Source organism: Dipodomys spectabilis, unplaced genomic scaffold (genome assembly GCF_019054845.1).
Source record: "Dipodomys spectabilis isolate Male_0828 unplaced genomic scaffold, ASM1905484v1 ptg000002l, whole genome shotgun sequence".
Lineage (NCBI taxonomy): Eukaryota > Metazoa > Chordata > Mammalia > Rodentia > Heteromyidae > Dipodomys > Dipodomys spectabilis.
In genome coordinates, this window is record NW_024870679.1 from 56,957,798 (window position 1) to 56,972,552 (window position 14,755).

General features: G+C 42.2%; 1 protein-coding gene across 1 annotated transcript in view; it reads left to right on the forward strand.

Moving 5' to 3' along the window:
* Positions 1-13,331, forward strand: part of Zyg11a (zyg-11 family member A, cell cycle regulator) — a 36,567-nt gene extending 23,236 nt beyond the window's left edge. The window contains exons 9-14 of the mRNA XM_042674628.1: positions 99-260; positions 339-383; positions 5,072-5,266; positions 7,687-7,748; positions 8,054-8,151; positions 13,171-13,331. Of these exons, the coding sequence (XP_042530562.1) occupies positions 99-260; positions 339-383; positions 5,072-5,266; positions 7,687-7,748; positions 8,054-8,151; positions 13,171-13,331 (723 nt within the window). The remainder of the gene's footprint in view (positions 1-98; positions 261-338; positions 384-5,071; positions 5,267-7,686; positions 7,749-8,053; positions 8,152-13,170) is intronic.
* Positions 13,332-14,755: the final 1,424 nt, after the last annotated feature.

Sequence of the window (14,755 nt, forward strand, 5' to 3'; positions counted from 1 at the left end):
ATGATTGGTAAAACCTTGGGTTGAGAAATCAGGTTTGATGTTAACACTGCTTCAGTCAGTCATGAGAATATCTAATTCCCTGTCTCTTTGGTTTTTAGGAACTTCTAGCAATAGTGAAACAAAAGACTACTGAGAACTTACATGATGTCACCTTCTTGTTTAGTATGAAAGCACTTTGGAATCTTACAGATGAGTCTCCTGCTGCCTGCAAATACTTTATTGAAAATCAAGGATTGGAGATCTTCATTCAAGTCTTAGAGGTAGGAAAATAGTATTGTTTTCCTATTTAAAGTTGTTTTCTTCATGGGAAACTAATCTTTTTTTTTTTTTTTTGACAGACTTTTCCAGAGTCCACAATACAAAGCAAAATACTTGGTCTTTTGGTAAGGTGAATTGTATTAAATTAATTTTAATTACTTAAAGAAAACTAATCATTATGTATTATGTAAATCTATTGTATGCTAGGCATTGTTGTAAGCACTTTGTTTATAAATTCATTTAATCTTTACATTGTTCCAGTAAAACATATTACAATTTAGTCCCTTGAAACAATAACCATTTTATTAAGAATCCATGGAACATAATAGTGAATTCCTATAATCTTCTCTCGTAAGAGGGTAAAGCAAGAGAATTTTGAGTTACAGGCCAACCTGCACTATTTAAAAAAAAAAATCTATGGGTGAACTCACTAAGTTTGAACTCACCTCAGCTGTACATTCTGCTCGTCTAATATGGGAGTCTTATTGATGCAGTGTCTATCTAGTTGCTTTACTAAAGCTGATGGATCTAAGATGCATGAGAATTGGGATGAGTCATCAGCTCGGCTTTGTCTCCATCAGTTTCCTCCAGTGGCAGTCTCAGAGCAACAGTGGAGGTCAAGTCTAATTATGCGAGTTCTTCTTCTATACTGATACCATGTTATCTTTGCTCTAATGTTTATTTTTGGGGGGGTCCAGTCGTGGGGCCTGAACTCTGGGCTTGGACACTGTCCCTCAGCTCTTCAGCTCAAGGCTAGCACTCTACCACTTGAGCCATAGCGCCACTTCCAGCTTTTTTCTTTTTGCTTATGTGGTGCTGAGGAATGGAACCCAAGGCCTCAGGCATGCAAGGCAAGTGCTCTACCACTGAGCTACCTTCCCAGCCTGCTCTAATGTTTAATTGGCCATTGTACGCTGGTTATGTGGTTATATGGTTAAGCTGATCTTAAAGAATGTGGCCATTGCTACTTGGGAAGGAGCAGCAGTATCCTGTTGCTAAAGGGTATATGTACAGGAATATGAAAAATACTGCTATGAAGCCAGGTGCTGGTGGCTCACGCCTGTAATCCTAGCTAATCAGGTAACTGAGATCTGAGGATTGTGGTTTAAAGCCAGCCTGACAGGAAAGTCTGTGAGACTATTATCTCTAAACTACTAAAAAAGCCACAAGTGGAGCTGTGGCTCAAGTGCTAGAGTGCTAGCCTTGAGTAAAAGAAGTTCAGCACCTAGGCCTTGAGTTCAAGCCCCAGGACTAGCACCAAAATAAAAATACAAATAAAAATGATGCTACAGTTACTCTTAGTAGTCACATATCATTTTCCACATTTCTTTCTCTTTTTTTTTGGTTCCAGTACTAGGGCTTGAACTTGGGGCCTGCACCTTAATTTTTTTTTGCTCAAAGTTGGCACTCAAAGCCAGCTTCACTACTGGCCTTGATTAATTGGATCTAAGAGCCTCTGGGATGTTTGCCTAGGCTGGCTTTGAGCCTCATTCCTCAGATCTCAGCCTCCTGAATAGCTAGGCCTGCCACAATGAACCACTGCTGCCAGCCTTGTTTTCTACATCTCATAGACAGGGATGTGGAGCCATAGTACCATTTTTCCTAAGTCACCTACTTTAAGAGGCATAATTAAACTCAACTAGTCTGGCTCCAGACCAGACCCTCTGATATTAACCATTTAATTATACTACTTCTTAGTTTTAGCCAGCCAGTTTTTCAGAAATTTTTTTTTGCTATACTCTGTACTGCCTCTCAATCTGTATGTTACACAATTGAGAAATTTATTTCCTAAAAAAAAGATTTACACAGAAAGTAATGAAAACATACTCTGAGCACTTTTATTTTGCCATGTGGGGTATATTGGGAGACAACAAGGCATGAAATATTAGCAAGCTGATGGTGCTCATGACTTTGGTGAGGCGATAGACCTATGTAAAATTAGTTCTCTCATCTTAAGTTGCTTCTGGTAAATGCTAGAAGAGAGTGTAAGTTCAGAATAAACCTTTGCTTCTTAATTGTGAGCTCTTTGAAAATGAGGATTTGATCAGTGTGCAATGTATTGAAATACCATAGTGAATCCAAAGTAATGTGTGCAAAAACATTTTTTTGTCAGTACTAGGGTTTGAACTTAGGGCCTTGCCCTTGCTTGGCTTGATTCCTCATCTAGAGCTTAACAACTTGAGTGCTGCTTTCTCCTGGTTATTTTTTTTTTTTTTTGCGGGGGGGGGGGGGGGGGGTCCAGTCATGGGGCCTGAACTCTGGGCCTGGGCGCTGTCCCTCAGCTCTTCAGCTCAAGGCTAGCGCTGTACCACTTGAGCCACAGCGCCACTTCTGGCTTTTTTCTTTTTGCTTATGTGGTGCTGAGGAATCGAACCCAGGGCCTCAGGCATGCAAGGCAGTGCTGTACCACTGAGCCACCTTCCCAGCCCGACAAAAGTATTTTTGACTAGAGAAAATGTAATCAGCAGATAACTGGCCTGTATTCCCAGATCCCTACAATGTGGAAACAGGAAGGGTTACAGGTTTGAGGCCAGCCTGGGTTACATAGCAACACAGTTCAGAAAAGAAAGAAAGGAAGAAAGCAAGCAAGCAGGCCAGCCAGGTATAATGTAGCAGAAATTGGGAGATTTTTTGTTGTTGTTGTTATGGGGCTTGAACTCTGGGCCTGCGTGCTGTCCCTCAGCTCTTCAGCTCCAGGCTAGCGTTCTACCACTTGGGCCAAAGTGCCACGTATATTTTTCTGAGTGGTTTTTTAGAGATAAGAGTCTCGTGGACTTTCCTGCCAGGGCTGGCTTTGAACCATAATCCTCAGATCTCAGCCTCCTGAGTAGCTAGTACTACAGACATGGGCCACTGATGCCCAGCTGGGATTGTGTTTTGTGGTCAGCCAGGGCATAAAAATTTGATTGTCCATCTCATTTGATAGCTAGGCTCAGTGGTACTTTCCTAAAAGCTGCATATGAGGCAGCAATCTCTTCAGCCTTTTCTGTTTTCATTTATGTGAAGAGATCTGAAAGCAGGTAATTCTGACCTGTCATTCATATCTTTTATGAATTCTCTGCTTTCAAGTGTGATCAGGTCCTATGACTTGCTTCTTTTTTTTTTTTTAAACCAGTCCTGGGACTTGAACTCAGGGCTTGAGCACTTTCCCTGAGCTACTTTTTTTGCTCAAGGCTAGCTCTCTACCTCTTGAGCCACAGTGCCACTTCTGGCTTTTTCTTTTTATATGGTTCTGAAGAATTGAACCCAGGGCTTTCATGGATGCTAGCAAGCACTCTACCGCTAAGCCACGTTTCTAGTCCCAGCTTCTTTTCTAACTGATAAGATATGTTATCACTTCTTTATTATGCTAATAATATATGTATGAATTCATTCCCAAGTAGAAAGGTTGTAGGGACTTTCCCCACTGGTACTGAATGAGTAAGCTGTTAGAAAGTAAATAGTTGGAAGATGATTCCAGGCCTTGATGGCTCACGCTTGTAATCCTAGCTACTCAGGAGGCTGAGATCTGAGGATTACGGTTCAAAGCCAGCCTGGGCAAGAAATTCCATGAGACTCTTATCTCCAATAAACCACTCAGAAAACCAAAGTAGTGTTGTGGCTCAAGTGGTAGAGTGCTCACCTTGATCTAAAGAGCTGAGGGATAGAGCCTACACCCAGAGTTCAAGTTCCATGACTGACCCCCTCCCCTCCCCTCCCCCCCCCCCCCCCCCCCCCGCCAAAAAAAAAAAAGTTGGGAAATGGAGAAGCCTATATTTCAAGAACTGGGGGATAGCCTTAAGGAGCTGAACCACAAACTGAATTTCTCAGTCCTGCAGCCATAGGAAAATTCTTCCAGCAGCAGTTGAGTGAGAATTGAAGTAGATTCTCCCCAATGGGCTACAGCCCACTCAAAACTTTGATTGCAGTGAGATCTAAGTTAGAGGTCCTAAAGCAGTCATGCCCAGACTTCTGTCCTACAGGGATTGTGAAGTAGTAACTGCATATTATTGAGTAATTTGTTCTAACACATATTAAACTAATGCAATAGATATAATATTATCTACTTTTCATTGTTAAGCTTATATAATTTTGAAATTTAATAGGAAGTGTTAAATATTTGAGACAGGCCTGAATTTGTACTCTCTAATTCAAGCAATTAACTAGCAATGTGAATTGGACAAGTTAATCTTGCTAAGTGTCAAGTCGTAGGATTATTACAAACATTAAAGTGAAGAAGCAAATTAAAAAGAAACCATGTGTTTATCTAGTACTGTACCTAGTACTTAGTGTGTTTACTAAGTGATTTGTTCCACTTTTATTTATTTTTATTTATTATTTATTATTTTTTGTCATTTGTGGGGTTTGAACTCTGGGCTTGGGTATTATCTCTGCACTCTTCAGCTCAAGGCGAGCACTCTATCACTTGAGCCATAGCACCACTTCTTAATGATTTATTAGTGATCATGCACCTCACAAAGGGTATTAGGTTGGGCTGGGAAAGTGGCTCAGTGGTAGAGTGCTTGCCTTACATTCATGAGGCCCTGGGTTCCATTCCTTAGCACCACATAAGCAGAAAAAGCCAGAAGTGGCACTTTGGCTCAAGTAGTAGAGCAGTAGCCTTGCACTGAAGAGCTGAGGAACAGTGCCCAGTCCCAGAGTTCAGGCCCCATGACCGACAAAAAAAAAGAAAAAGAGATATTAGGCCAAGTTGAGAGAGAGGAAGATGAGAATAAGGTTGGGAAATTTATCTTCCTTCTAGTTGGAAAGAGAGAAGAGCTAGTTCTTTCTCCCTTCCTGCCCATTAATGCTCTCTGCTTCCTTTGTTCTATAGAACAACATAGCCGAAGTCAGAGAACTCTCTCCCACACTGATAACCGACTGTGTGCTGAAGCATATAAGCAGTTTACTTCATAGCAAGGACATAGAAGTGAGCTATTTGGCTGCAGGTATCCTAGCCCACCTGACATGTGACAGAAAAAAATGGCTCTTCCATGACCTGCAAAGGAATGTTCTTCTCCAGGATTTGGTACAGGAACAAAATATTTTCATAAAAATTACATGTGCAAACTAGTTGTGTATGCCTTAATTCTAATATTCTTTTCCATTTTTTGGCTTTTTTCAAAACTATTTGTTTTGAGCCAGGTGTGTATGACCTGTATAACATGTTTTGATGAAATTCTTGACTTTATTTTGGGCATCATCTATCAGTTTCCCCATAGTGTGAAATAAATGTACTTTTTCTTCCTGTCCCTATGCACATTCTTTCCTATACTACAATTATAAATCTTTCATATATTAAAACATACTATATCCACTTAATTTTTCAGAGCTTTCTGTACTTATTCCATCTGGTTAGCTGGCTTTGATCTTAGCCTCCTAAGTAGCTAGAATCATAAGCATAATGTCCAGCGTCAGATTGGTTTTTAACCTTCCTTCCTCTGGGACTATATCTGCTACCAATTTGTCCATCTGCTTTGTTCTATAACTGTTGGCTTCTGTTTTAAACCATTTTCCTTATTCTGTTAATAGGATCTAAGGAAAGAGTATAGGGCTGGGTAGTTGGCTCGGTAGTAGAGTGCTTGCCTTGCAAGCATGAGGCCCTGGGTTCGATTCCTCAGCACCACGTAAGCAGAAAAAGCCAGAAGTGAGGCTGTGGCTCAAGTGGTAGAACCCTAGCCTTAAGCTGAAGAGCTGAGGGACAGTGCCCAGGCCCAGAGTTCAGGCCCCACGACCGGAAAAAAAAAAAAAAAAGAATTTAAGGAAAGAGTATAGATAAATTAAATACATGCTTAGTTCACTATCTTTATTTATTTTTTATTTTTTGTTGGTCGTTGGGCCTGAACTCTGGGCCTGGGTGTTGTCCCTCAGCTCTTTAGCTCAAGGCAGGCACAGCGCTACTTCTGGCTTTTTCTGCTTATGTGGTGCTGAGGAATGGAACCCAGGACCTCATGAATGCAAGGCAAGCACTCTACCACTGAGCCACCTTCCCAGCCCAGTAGTTCACTTATCTTTTTTTTTGGGGGGGGGTGGTCCCGTTGTGGGGCCTGAACTCTGGGCCTGGTGCTGACCCTCAGCTCTTCGGCACAAGGCGAGCTCTCTACCACTTGAGCCACAGCACTACTTCCAGTTTTTTGGTGGCTAATTGGCGATAAAGAGTCTCACAGATTTTTGTGTCCGGGCTGGCTTTGAACCATGATCCTCAGATCTCAGCTTCCTGAGTAGCCTGGCTTAGTTCGCTATCTTTAAAATGAAGCTTTTTCATTATGCGTCCTTGTGCACAAGTGTTACTGAGTATTGAACCCAGGGCTTTGCACAGGCCAGGCAATTATTCTACCATTGCGTCTACCTGCCTTGCCCATCCCTTCTTTCCTTTCTTCTTTTCTCCCCCTCACTGCCCTTCCCTCTTATTCTTTGTGTGTGCTTGAACTTGGGGCCTGGGTGCTATCCCTTAGTTTTTTGTTTTTTTTTTTTTGTCAAGGCTGGTGTTCTACCACTTGAGCCATAGCTCTACTTATGGCTTTTTGCTGGTTTATTGGAGATAAGAATCTCATTGACTTTTACTTCCTTCTTGGGCTGGCTTAAGAACTCAATCCTCAGAACTAGCCTCCTGAGTATCTAGGGTTGCAGACATGAATCATTGGCGCCAATCCTTCCTTTCCCCTTCCCTCTTTTTTTCTTCCTTTTCTCTGTCTGTCTGCTTCTGTGGTACTGGACTTTGAACTCAGTTCCTTATTAGGCAGGCCCTGCTCTCCACTGGTTATTTTTGAGATAGGATCTAACTTTCTACCTGGGTGAGTGCCAAGACCATGACCCATCTATTTCAGGCTTCTTTTTACTGGTGGTATGACAAACATGTTTCACTGCATGTAGCTTTTGGTGAGAAGGAATCCTTGAAACCTTTCTCTCTCTTTTTTTTTTTTTTGGTTGGTCGTGGGGCTTGAACTCTGGGCCTGGGCTCAGCTCTTCAGCTCAAGACCGGCACTCTATGGCTTGTGCCACAGCGCCACTTCCGGTTTTCTAGTGGTTTATTGGAGGTAAGAGTCTCATGGACTTTACTGCCTGGGCTGGCATTGAACTGTCATCCTCAGATCTCAGCCTCCTGAGTAGCTAGGATTACACACGTGAGCCACCGGCGCCCAGCTTCCCTGAAACCTTTCTACCTGGGCTTGCTTTCAACCTGAGCCACTAGCACCTGGTACCACTGAGCTTTTACATCCTCAGAACTTCATTGCATTTTTTTGCTACATGACTTCGTTCATATATTATGTGTGTGTATAATAATTATCGAATTGATTATTCTCAAGTGAGTATATCTAAATTTGTAATTGCCACATTTTGAAAATGTATGTTTCAAAATACAAATAACAAAATATTCTATAATGGTATTCTAAAATAACAGCATATAATATTAAGATCTTTGTTTTCTCCTCTTTCTTTTGGAGTTAGCATGCAACCATCCAGAATTGGCCAAGTTCAAGTTGTAAGATGTCAGCATTGGTGACTTACAGGTAATTTTATTATGATTTCTTAGGTTTGCTTTTAGTGTACTCAATACAATATCAACTAGCCTTGATTTCTTTTCTGTGATATTGTAAAAATTATTTATAGAAAAGCTGAGTTTTGAGGCTGACAGTGTGAACTTCTCTATGGAAGGAGGCTGACGGGGTGCAAATGTGACAATACTGAATTCATATGCAGCTTTTTGGATGGTCCCTGTGCTTGCTGCAAAACACATCTGTCTCCTCACTGAGAGAAGATATTGAAGATGGTTTTTATATCCCTTAGTTCTAAACTAACATCTTTGTATTTTTAGATCCTTCAGGGCATTTTTCCCACTACTTGGCAACTTCTCTCAACCAGAGGTTCAACTCTGGGCACTATGGGCTATATATCATGTCTGCAGTAAAAACCGTATGTATTAAAGTAATTTTCCAACTAATAGTTTTCTAAATAATGAAAAAGGTCAAAATGGACTTTGAATATTCACCTTTGTCCTGGATTTAACTTTTTAAAAAGGAAGGGAAAAATTACTAGCTTAAAAAATGCTACAGTAAGGACTGGGAATGTAGTTTAGTGGTAGAGTGCTTGCCTAGCATGCATGAAACCCTGGGTTGTTTCCTTAGTACCACATAAACAGAAAAAGCCAGAAGTGGCACTGTGCTTCAAAGTGGTAGAGTGCTAGCCTTGAGCAAAAGAGTTCAGGAACAGTGTCCAGTTCCTGAGTTCAAGGCCCAGGACCGGCAAAAAAAAAAAAAAAAAGAAGAGCTACAGAATTGGCAGTATATTTAGGAGGGAACATCTAAGTAGTATAGACCTATGTGCAAGTTTTACCCACTCCTATACCTAAAGGCAAGTGCTGTGAATAATTGGGTAGTTATCCTAGTTTTCTTTCTCTCTTTTTTTGGGGGGTGTGAGTGTGCGGTTGGTGATGGGGCTTGAACTCAGGGCCTGGGCATTGTCCTTGAGCTGTTTTGCTCAGGGCTAGTGATCTACCACTTTGAGCCACAGCTCCATTTGAGTAGTTAATTGGAGATAAGAGTCTCATGGGGACTCTTCTGCCTGGGCTGGCTTTGAATCTTGATCCTCAGATCTCAGCCTCTGAGCAGCTAGGATTGCAGGTATGAGCCACTGGTGCCCAACTAATTTTTTTTTTTTTTTGTAAGTAATCCATGGATCTGCTCCTTTTCAATGTCTGAGAGATTGGTTTTTTTTTTTTTTTTTTGGTCGGTCGTGGGGCTTGAACTCTGGGCCTGGGCACTGTCCCTCAGCTCTTCAGCTCAAGGCGAGCACTCTACCACTTGAGCTACAGCGCCACTTCCGGTTTTCTGGTGGTTTATTGGAGATAGGAGTCTCACTGTCTTTCCTGCCTGGGCTGGCTTTGAACAGAGAGCGCCCGGCTCTCTAAGAGATTGGGAAGCCAGCTGTCTCCTTATTTCTTAGGCAGAGTATGTTCTTACATGTTTTGCTGCTTAAAATACCCTTTGGGAATTTTTAGTTTATATCCTTTACTCATGTTCAAGCCCCAGTATCTCATTTGATCTCAACAAAACTACAAGGGGTTGGCATTATTGTTAATATCCAAATATAAGAGATAAAAAAAATTCAACTGAGGGCTAGGAAGGTGGTTCAGTGGTAGAGTGCTTGCCTCATATGCATGAGGCCCTGGATTCGATTCTTCAGCAACGCATAAGCAGAAAAAGCCGGAAGTGGCACTGTGGCTCAAGTGTTAGAGTGTTAGCCTTGAGCAAAACAAGTTCAGGGACAGTGCCCAGGCTCCGAGTTCAAGCCCCAGGACTGGCAAAGAAAAAAAAAAATTGAGGTTCAGGGAAGTAACTTGCCCAAGATAGAAACACATACCAGCTGTTCCTAGAGACAAAGTTCTAATTTAGTGTGATCCAGTTTTAGTGGGGAAAAATAAATAAACATAAATATAAATATATATATATATATATATATATATATTTTTTTTTTTTTTTTTTCCCTACCTCTTTTGAACTTTGGGCCTGTGCTTGCTAGGTAGGCACTACTCTACACTTAAGCTAGGCATATAGCCCTCTTTGCTTTCAGACCCCATGTGAAAAGATAAGAGTCTCATTGTGTTTTTTTTGGGGGGGGTTTTTTTGTAGGTCGTGGGGCTTTAGCTCAGGGCCTGGGCACTGTCCCTCAGGTCTTCAGCTTAAGACAAGTGTTCTATCACTTGAGCCATAATGCCATTTCCGGTTTTCTAGTTGTTTTATTGGAGATAAGAGTCTCACAGACTTTCCTGCCCTTCCTGCCCGGGCTGGCTTTAGGCTGGCTTTGAACTGTGATCCCAGATCTCAGCCTCCTCAGTAGCTAGGATTACAGGCATGAGCCACCAGCGCCCGCTCTGTTTTGTTTCTTTCTTTCTTTTTTTTTTTTTTTGTCGGTCATGGGGCTTGAACTCTCGGCCTGAACACTGTCCCTCAGCTCTTCAGCTCAAGGCTAACACTCTACCACTTGAGCTACAGCGCCACTTCCCCTTGTATTTTTTTGGTTGGTTGTAAGACTTGAAGTCTGGGCTTGAACTCTGTCCCTCAGTTCTTGATCTCAAGGCTAACACTCTACTGTGTGAGCCACTGTGAGCCACTGCGCCACTTCTGGTTTTCTGAGTAGTTTATTGGAGATAAGAGTCTTATGGACTTTCCTGCCCTGCCTGGCTTTGAACCATGATCCTCAGATCTCAGCCTGAGTAGCTAGGATTACAGCGTGAGCCCCCCACCCCCCCTCCCCGGTGCCTGGCTGGATTTAGATTTTGATGGGTTGTTAATAAAATTCTTTAATTGAAATATGAGTCCCTCTCCCCACTCTTACTATTAAATAATAGCCATCTGAGTAAGAAAAGAGGGGTGGGAGAGGTTTCAATATCTTCTATTAATGCTGTTGTGCTCTGTTGTCAGCTAATTCCCTGATAACTTTTCCTTTGGTTCCTTTGTGGTACATCTTAATTGTATTTTCCCCCACCAGCAGAACTGTTCAGTTTATTAAACATTCAAGTACAATAGCATCTGGTAAAATTGGAACAAAATTGGGATGCTTAACTCCATGATGGATTTATTTCTATTCTGATTAGAGATTTTTGCTTCCTGAATATAGAGATTAAAAAATGTTACCCATGGGGCTGGGAAGGTAGCTCAGTGGTAGAGTGCTTGCCTTGCATGCATGAGGCCCTGGGTTCGATTCCTCAGCACCACATAAGCAGAAAAAGCCAGAAGTGGCACTGTGGCTCAAGTGGTAGAGTGCTATCCTGGAGCTGAAGAGCTGAGGGACAGCACCTAGGCCCTGAGTTCAGGCCACATGACCAGCAAAAAAAAAAAAAAAAAAAAAGTTTTCAAAAAAAAATGTTACTCATCTCCCATTTATTTTATTTTTTGTAGAATTTCTTTCAGAAATATACTTTTGCATATCCAAATCTTTCTTTTTTGGGGGGGGGGTCCGGTCGTGGGGCCTGAACTCTGGGCCTGGGCGCTGTCCCTCAGCTCTTCAGTTCAAGACTAGCACTCTACCACTTGAGCCACAGTGCCACTTCTGGCTTTTTTCATTTTGCTTATGTGGTGCTGAGGAATCGAACCCAGGGCCTCAGGCATACAAGGCAAGTGCTCTACCACTGAGCCACCTTCCCAGCCCCATGTATAATCTTTTTTTTTTTTTTTTGTCCTTTCTTTTTTTTTTTTGGTACTGGGGATCGAACCCAGATGTTGCACTTGCTAGGCAAGTGCTTTGCCACTGAGCTACATCCCAGCCCGCATATCCAAATCTTTCTGTCCTTTATCCTTTATTTTTCCTGAGAGATAAGAGAGTCTATAAGTTACACCTCCAGCTACTTTTTTTTTTAGGTCTGGTTGTGGGGTCTGAACTCTGGGCCTGGGCGCTGGCCCTCAGCTCTTCAGCTCAAGGCTAGCGCTCTACCACTTGAGCCACAGCGCCACTTCCAGCTTTTTTCTTTTTGCTTATGTGGTGCTGAGGAATCGAACCCAGGGCCTCAGGCATGCAAGGGAAGCGCTCTACCACTAAGCCACCTTCCTAGCCCCCCCCCCGCCCTCCAGCTATTTTTGTTTTCATTTATGAAATAGGTTTTTTGGGGTTTTTTTTGCCTAAACTGGACTAGAATCTTCCTGGAATGACAGGGTATGTACCACCATGCTCAGACTTTTCTGTTGATGTCTTGCAAGTTTTTGTTTTGTTAAGGTTGGTCTGAAACCCATAAACTTCCTGATCTCAGTCTCCTCTTTAGCTGGAATGACAGGTACAAACTCTCACGCCAGCTTTGTGGCGGGGAGTGGGGGTTATAGGGGTGTGGGAATCTCTTGATTTTTTTTTTTTTTTTTTTGTCTACACTGCATTAAAACCTTTCCAGTCTTCTTAATTTCTCTGAAATGTTCACTTGGTATGAATCCAAACCTACTTGGGACTGTTGTTATGAATTCTCAGCAAAGACTTATTCTATATACCCTGAGAGTCTGTACCAACATAAGAATACTTCATTGTTTCTTGCTTCTGTTTAGTACATTGAGGGACCAGCTTGATCCTTTATTCTCTGGGTTTTTTTGAGCGTGTGTCAGTCATGGGGCTGGAACTCTCTCGGCCTGGGCACTGTCCCTGAGCTCTTCAGCTCAAGGCTAGTGCTCTACCACTTGAACCACAGCGCCACTTCTGGATTTTTCTGTTTATGTGATGTTGAGGAATTGAACCCAGGGCCTCATGGATACGAGGCAAGCACTCTGCCACTGAGCCACCTTCACAGCCCCTTGATTATTTTTTGGATATTTTCTGCTTTATTTCCACAAGTATGGAAATGCCCCTGGGCTTTCCAGGGGCATAAGATATTTCATTCTGTTCTATTAAGGCACATAGTGTTAATGACATTTACTAAGGTGTAAGCCATTAGCCTTTTTTTTGGGGGGGGGTCAGTCATGGGGCTTGAACTCTGGGCTTGGGCACTGTCCCTCAGCTCTTCAGCTCAAGGTGAGCACTCTACCACTTGAACAACAGTACCACTTCTGGTTTTCTAGTGGTTTATTGGAGATAAGAGTCTCATGGAGTTTCCTGCCCGGGCTGGCTTTGAACAGCAATCCTCAGATCTCAGCCTCCCGAGTAGCTAGGATTACAGGCGTGAGCCACCCGCACCTGGCCCATTAGCTTTTCTTACTAAACTTTTTTTTTTGGTCAGTCATGGGGCTTGAACTCTGGGCTTGGGCACTGTCTCTGCCCTCTTCAGCTCAAGGTGAGCTTGAGCCACAGCACCACTTCCCGTTTTCTAGTGGTTTATTGGAATAAGAGTCTCATGGACTTTTGTGCCCGGGCTGGCTTTGAAACGTGATCCTCAGATCTCAGCCTCCTCAGTAGCTAGGATTACAAGCATTAGCCACCGGCACCCGGCTCATAGTGTTTCTTTATTTCATTTTCTTTCAGCCAGCAAATACTGCAAAATGATAGTGGAAGAAGAAGTGTTGAAGCTTTTGTGTGATACCCAGGAGCACAGTCAGGTGAACCCACAAGTACAGCAGCTTGCAGCTTCCATTCTAGAGGACTTCAGGATGCATTTTATGAATTATCAGAGGCTCCCACTATAGTGAACGCCCTTTATAGGTGACAGGTCTTCTGTTCTATTGGTAATCGAGTGTTGAAACCAGTTTGAGTTTGTGAGTTGACAGTCTCATTACCCTGTTTGTTTATCTTATTACCAAAAGGTTGAACTTGTATGATCGCTGTAATTCCAAACTCAGGTTGGGCTCATTCTAGAGACACTCCTTCAGTAATTTTAAAAAACCAAAACCATAGATTTGACAGACTTCACCTGGAAGCTTATGTTGGAATGTTGTACAAATTTTTCCTAACCCTGGACAGTTTCTCCACTTTGGGGGCTCATCAGGAGAATAGGACTTGCTTACCCTGAAGATGAAGGAAAGACCTACAGAGAGTCCTTGATATTTGTTAATTTTCTCAGTTGTTATTTCTGGTTATATATATGACAGTACCAGAAAAGACGTACATGAAGAAAGAAGATGAGAAGTAAGGCTAAGGATGTATCTGAAGTGGTAGAATACTTCCCTAGCAAGGAGTGGTCAGAATAAAGTATATGTGGCATTTGGTTAATTTGTTCAGACTATACCCAAAACTAGGAAGGGGAAGGGTTAGAAAAAGGGTTTGAGTATGTATTTATTCTTTTTTTTTTTTTTTTTTTTTTTTAATGGCAGTCCTGGGGCTTGAGCCACAGTGCCACTTCTGGCTTTTTCTGTTTATGTGGTACTGAGGAATTGAACCCAGGGCTTCATACATGCTAGGCAAGCACTCTACCACTAAGCCACATTCCCAACCCCTGTATTTATTCTTTATTATTGATAACTGACAAATATGTTTTTGTATTTTTTGTTACCTTAAACCATGGTTTAAACTTTTATTCATCCAAAGCAGAATTTGTGAACAAGTCTTTTCAGAGTCCGTAAATTACCCATTCTTCTGCATGCTTCCAAAAAGGTCTTAGTTTCCTGCTCTTGGTTCCAGCATTTTGGAGCATTATTTTACCAGATAACCAATTTTTCACTAATGCAGGGATGTCATGGGAACCAGGGTCTATGTAGGTATGTGCACATGTGTATGTGTGTGTGTGCATATGTGTATACAAGGTTTTGAACTCTGGGCTGCATTCTTCCTCAGCTTTCTAATACATGACTGATGCTCTACTTCTTAAGCCAGGCCTCTACTCTGGCTTTTTGATGACTAGAGATGGAATCTGCAGGCATTTGTTCTTGAGTTGGCTGCTAACGTCTCTCAGGTCTCAGCCTCCTACACAGTCTGAACCACAGGTGCCAAACCTTGAATGTCTGAGTTCCAATCCTGTATCAGGTGCCCTTTTCAAGTTTTGTCTTCACAGCAGTCCTCTGATATAGGTAAATTTTTTTCTCCTCAGTTGAAAGGTGAGAAGGAAAAGGAAGTTTAGGGCAGTTACTTTTCTGAGTTGTGAGAACGGTGCTACTTCTGAAGCCTGCCTTCCAGG